Below are 6,174 nucleotides of genomic sequence, written 5' to 3' on the forward strand. Positions count from 1 at the left end.
GTATCTTGAAGTTCGTTTTCTCATCTTAGATTCTATAGAAACCATCTCACAGACATTCCTGGAGGTTAATCTCCCAGACAATTCCAAATCTCCTCATCTTGACAATGAAGATCAACTAACAGCCACACATTTTAGTAAAATACAATGGTGTCTAAATGTTTGAAAATAAATTACAAATATTGTTACAGCACTTTAGTGGCCTTTAAAAATTTATTATAGAATATATTACATTTTACTAGATGATATTTTATGCTGATCTTCCTATAGTAAATGAAAATCTGATGTTTCTAAGATATGAGGGTCAGTTCTATTCAATGCTCTTTCGTTTTATTTTCTTTAGGAAAAAAGCCATGAGTTTTGTTTATTGCTGTTGTTGTCCATTTTGAGAAGCTTGATTTAAGTTAGTATTGATTTATAAAGTCTTTTACAAACATTTCCTGCAGGCACAATAGCCTTAGATATTCTTAGCATATTTTGCTAAAAGGATGATGATGACGCTCAGCACATGAGTGAGAACAGCAGGAAGAGGTGGAGGGCAGGGCATGAGTCACGACTTCTGTGCAGTATTTGTTTGCTTATATTTATTTCTTTAGGCCCTAATTGATTTATTTTAGTCAATACAATAGTGAACTACTTGGTAATGGAAGATATAATGACTAATATTTTCCTGTAACAAATAAAAACAACCAAACCTATTTAGAGTTATTTTTTAACTTTATTTTATTTTGATGGCATTGAATTGTTTCATAGTAAATATTTAAGATGTTAATAAAAAAGTTTAACACTTTTTAAATAGGAAATAATAATCTTAGATTTAAATAAATACTTACTTTAACTCACATTTTGTATGTAGAAATCACTTTTATGAACATTTATGTGTATATTATTCCAGATGAAATTTAAACTTAGATGCCCTCAAATATGTATCGTATACAATATTATAATATGCATCCTGTTTCTTTTTATCTATTGTTTTAAAGTTGGAAGGTTCTTGACTTTAGCATCTATTTTAGCATGTAACTGATGAGGAAATGTTCTGTTCGTGTGTTTCACAGTCTGCACTCCACAACTGCCATGTCAAGCTTACTTTGAAAGCAATAGCCTTACACTGCTTTCTATCATAGATATAAATCCTATAAATTAAATGAAAGAAAACAATTCTTATACTAAGTACAAAATCAAATCATAGGCCTTTATCAGAAGACATTTGTGATCAGTAGAATTGCCTTTCTTTCCTCAGATAAATTAATATTTCTGCTAAGAATACTTTGTATTTATTTCGAGGTCTCCCTTAAGATCTTTGGTACTTTACTGTGATTAGTATTAAGGAACTATTGCTGCCTATTAATGAGGCAAAACTAATTACAAAATTTTGGTGTACAACATGTAACTTAATAAGGTGCTCATTTCCCCTTTTATTTTTATTTATTTATTGTATTTGAGACAGATTCTCACAATGTAGACCAGGCTGGCCTCAAACTCATAGAGATCTGCATGCCTCTGCCTCCAGAGTGCTGAGATTAGAGGTGTGTGCCACCACAGCCAGCCCAACATGTAATTTAAAGTAGAAATATAATGTGTTACCTTACATCTCTTATTCTCAGGATACCTTAAAATACTTTGGGAGATTCATTATTCTATCTTTGGAGGAAAATAGATATTTTCCACAAAAATATCCAAGGGTTCAAATAACAGAACAATCAATTAGAAATACATGTTCTGTCAAATCACTTTAGGAAAGTATTTTACAAGCTTTGAGGAGGAGGCATTTGGAAATCCTCGTTCCTTACGTTTTTCATATTTTCTTCCGAAGGACATATCTAGAAAGAACATCCTCTATCTGACAATAATTCAACTACTTATTTCATCCTATATTGTCATCTAAAGAGCTGATGCTACTGCCACTGCCTCACCTGCAACAAACAACAAAACCCATGGTGGGCTAAAGGCTGAAGGGCCCAAGTTCTTTAGAAATCTTAGGAAGAACAAAGGAAAATAATATATTGTATTTCTACCAGGAGTTATGTTGAACATCACATATATTATTTGCCTTCTTTTAGTCCTACAGGAAAGGAAGGTTCTTTCCCCATCTTTTCTAATTGTTAAGAGCTGCGGCTGTAGCTAAGCAGGGAGGAACAGCTTAACTTTGTAAGAGGCCCTGACATTCAGCCTCCAATACGTTATTTGTTTTCAGTCTCTTGGAAGAATTTATTTCAAAAGGATTGTGCTTAGCACAAAGCTCTGTTGTTACAAGGCTGGCAGGGGAGTGGAAGTTTTGCTAGCACTCATCATGATCTCTAAAATAAACAAATCAGTCAGCCTTTAATTCATAGCTAAACAATGGCTACGGAAAACTATTTAGAAACCCTTAACAGAGATCTCCAAACTGAATTCAGCATCCAGAACAGTCCATGAATATGACAGGCATTCCCTGGGCTTATCTCTTTGCCAATACTCTAGAGCTGTGTCTGGGGTTCTCTCCCCATCTCTTGCTGCCCAGACCCTTCCTGTCAGTATCTCGCTCATTCTTATTGTCCTTGCTACACTGTAATGACATAACCTTTTTCATATCAAAGGCCATTAGACCTACAACTCTTCTTTCTCTATAGATTTCTTTCCTCATATAAGTAAATTGCTATCTGTCCCAGGAAACTAATACACACATAAGGTAATAATTTCATTACATACTGTAATTAATAGATAATCTATTTTTATTATGAAGAGTATTAGGAGTGACACAATATCTACCAAGGACTTTGGTGTACTTCTTCTTAAGATGTAATTTTAGTAATGAAAATATTATTTTCAAGTAAGACTGTATAGGAAACTCACACACGAGATGCTCTGTTTAATTGAGAGGAAACTGCTTCCTCCAGCAGCACTCTGAGTGGCACTGGTTAATATTAAACTAACACAAAGCATGGACTGAGCTCAGGGTGTACTTGTAATAACAGTGGCTCTGCATCCCTTCCCATGTGTACACTTTGCAGTGACTCAACCTCGAGGGCTGCCATGTCTTGGGAACTGAGAAAGGGAGAGTGCTAAACACCCACAGGGACCACAGCAATTCCCACACTGTTTTCAGCCTGGAATGCCACAATAGCACAGTGTGGTTGGAGCACCTAGGGGTGAAGGGATGATGGGAGTGACTGTGAAGTAGAGAGAAGAAACCTCCTAGGAGTCAGAGCCTAAACCACAGAGCAAGTGGTATTTGCTCCCCTGAAACAGCAGAAAAGACATTCTGCAAATCTGAAATTTCAAATGTATCTGCCTGGTGGTCTCATGTATCACAAAACTGCTGGTGGGGTCCCAGCTCCAGGGAGCACACCTGAGATCCTGTTACATCAGAGTGTCCTAGCAATTCACCTCTGTTGCCTACCTCCCATTAATTATCCGATTCTCATGCCACTTGGAAAACAATTAGGAGAAGGTACAACCATCCCCGCCTTCCATTCTTTCAGCAGTACACCAGACTAAAAGCCTCAATCTCCTTGGGTCAGCAGATCCCATCGTTATCATACACTGTTATTCAAATTCTCTTAGTGTGAGAATTATAAACCATTTAACTACAATGGTTGACTAATTAAGCAACTTTACTTAATTTCAATTTCCCAGACAGGGCATCATTTAAAGGCCCAAGCTGCATCAAGTGACCCTTTTAACCAGGTCAGTGATTCGTCATCCATTCGAAAGCTCTGGAGAGTCTAAGAGAAAACATACAATAACCCACACCTCCCCCACAGTCATTATATAGAAAAGAGAGAGAAAAAAAAAAGTGCCCTGTCCCACCGCGGGCCCCTTTGTGCTGTTCCTGCCAACGCAGCAGACCTCCTGCTATATAGACCCTGCTCCCAGCCCCACACACTCAACAGCACCATCCCATCTGACCTGCCAACACCAGCCATGGGGAAGGTGAGCCCAGGGCGTCCAGAACGTGGGGAGGGACTTACTCTTGGGTCCAGGCCACATCAGGCCTCTGAGCCCTGCCTTGCCTTGCCTTACAGATCACCTTCTATGAGGACCGCAGTTTCCAGGGCCGCCACTATGAGTGCAGCACCGACCACTCCAACCTGCAGCCCTACTTTAGCCGCTGCAACTCTGTGCGCGTGGACAGTGGCTGCTGGATGCTCTATGAACAGCCCAACTTCACAGGCTGCCAGTACTTCCTGCGTCGCGGGGACTACCCTGACTACCAGCAGTGGATGGGTTTCAGTGACTCCATCCGCTCCTGCCACCTCATCCCCCACGTGAGTTTCTTCCTAGGGGTCACTGGCCCTCAATCTCACCCTGCCCCTGATCTAGCCCAACTTTGAGCTGAGGGTTAAGATATCTGCTACCTTTCTTGTGGGGGTTCTCTAGGTTTAGGGAAAAAAAAGGCACAAGCCTTTGAAATTTGAAAACTCCTAAAATGGACCTGTAACAGGCTGTGAGAACTGCTTTTCAGTTTTCCTATTTAACAGAAATGGCTGAGAGTTCCTTTGGTGAGTCCTGGTCTGCCAGCCAGTGTAAAGATCAAATCTTGGATGCATTACACAAGTCCTTTTGGAAGCTATAATACTTTGGATGCATGGAGGATGGAACCTTAGGCAGGTGTTCATTCCGCAAACTGTGTTGCTTAAGAAAATCCTTCCCAAAGAGGACTTCCGGTGGTGGAAGATGACATTGGGGGACATTGGGTCAGCAGGCGCTGGGAAAAGGCAGGAAGCAAAGGAGTTCAAGAAAACACAGTAGGCAGGGCAGGCAGCTTGAACTTCCATTGCTGTAAACATTTTACTCTCTTGAGCTGCACAGGCCTCTTGAGAATGTTTAACTTTTTAGTTTCAGTTTTATAAACATGGTTGGCCAGAATATATTAGAGCTGAGAATTGAATTTCATTCTTTAGTATATTTATTTACATTTTGTTGCTGTTGTTTACATGGGGTTTCGGGATGCATCCACCCAAGGCTAGCCCCAAACTTCCTGTGTATTGCAGTCTGGCTCTCAATTCTGACCCTTGAAATCCTCTTGCCCCTGCCTTCGAAGGGCTGAGACTGGAAGCACGCACCACCACAACTCCCTTTAGATGTAAATTTTAAGGTGATCGTGAGTTCCAGGTTTGAAAACAGGGCCTGAAACAAAAAGATAGGATAGATAGAAGGGTTGTGTGACTCGAACTTTGGCAGAATTTCCACCAATCTGTGACGTACACAGATGGCATGGATGACAGCCATTATTTAACTTTTTTAAATTTAATCACCTTCTGCATAGAAAAGCTATTGGCAAGCTCAGCTCAGGTCATGTTTTCTGACGTCCCCTTGTCTGCTGTTCCCGGACGCACAGTCCACTTCTCACAGGATCAGGATCTACGAGCGAGAGGACTACAGAGGCCAAATGGTGGAGATCACAGACGACTGCTCCCACCTGCAGGACCGCTTCCACTTCAGTGACTTCCACTCCTTCCACGTGATGGAGGGCTACTGGGTCCTCTACGAGATGCCCAACTACCGGGGGCGGCAGTATCTGCTCAGGCCCAGGGAATACAGGCGCTACCACGACTGGGGCGCCATGAATGCCAGGGTGGGCTCTCTGAGGAGAATCATGGATTTCTATTGATTTTTCTTACTCTGCCCTTTCATCATTTGGAAGTTAATAAAATATTTCCTGTGTGTTCCATGCATTAATCGTGTCCTCCGTTCATTTTGGTCTTCTTGGAAGGGTGTAGTAAAACTGGTGACAGGAAGACTATGAATATTATTAAACTCCGTGGGGGTTGTGGGCTGAGCAGACAGAGCTCGGCCTCAGGAACCTGGGTTCTGATCACTCACTAGCTATACGTTTAGAGCATGCCACATAGCATTTCCGTGCCTAGGTTTCCTACTTTGTGAAGACGGGAGTAATAATAGTCTTTTAATGAGAACTCATAGAACAGCTTCCAGGAAACTGTTATCAAAGCTATTGTCTGTGATACAAAAATGTAAACACGTTTAGTTCACATCAAAGCTTGAGCTTGGGCTTGGGCTTGGGCTGAACTTACCACTCACCCACAGGATGGTTCCGATGGAGAAAAGACCCTGACCACTCATCGGGACAAGGTTTTATAAAGTGTCAAGCGAGAGGTGTTTCTCCTCTGGCAAGCATCTAATTGGGGTGCTACTGTGGTCTTTAGCATAACTAGCTGGTGCTGGGAGCCAAAC

At 41.1% G+C, this 6,174-nt stretch overlaps 1 protein-coding gene across 2 annotated transcripts; it reads left to right on the forward strand.

Annotated features, from left to right (window-relative positions):
• Positions 1-3,873: 3,873 nt before the first annotated feature.
• On the forward strand, positions 3,874-5,661 carry LOC110301199 (gamma-crystallin F). Of its 2 annotated transcripts, none has more exons than XM_021171528.2 (3): positions 3,874-3,912; positions 4,005-4,247; positions 5,321-5,661. In XM_021171528.2, exons 1-3 carry the CDS (start codon positions 3,904-3,906, stop codon positions 5,591-5,593), a joined length of 525 nt encoding a protein of 174 aa, XP_021027187.1. In that variant the 5' UTR covers positions 3,874-3,903; the 3' UTR covers positions 5,594-5,661. The 2 variants fall into 2 exon arrangements, with proteins under 2 accessions (XP_021027187.1, XP_029336509.1); XM_029480649.1 differs by having other exon boundaries at positions 5,335-5,661.
• Positions 5,662-6,174: the final 513 nt, after the last annotated feature.

Source organism: Mus caroli, chromosome 1, assembly GCF_900094665.2.
Source record: "Mus caroli chromosome 1, CAROLI_EIJ_v1.1, whole genome shotgun sequence".
Taxonomy (NCBI): domain Eukaryota; kingdom Metazoa; phylum Chordata; class Mammalia; order Rodentia; family Muridae; genus Mus; species Mus caroli.

Excerpts from the sequence above, each read along its gene's own strand:
- LOC110301199 (XM_021171528.2), top strand. Across the intron at positions 4,248-5,320 it reads CCTGCCACCTCATCCCCCAC|TCCACTTCTCACAGGATCAG; the intron begins GTGAGTTTCTTC and ends CCGGACGCACAG.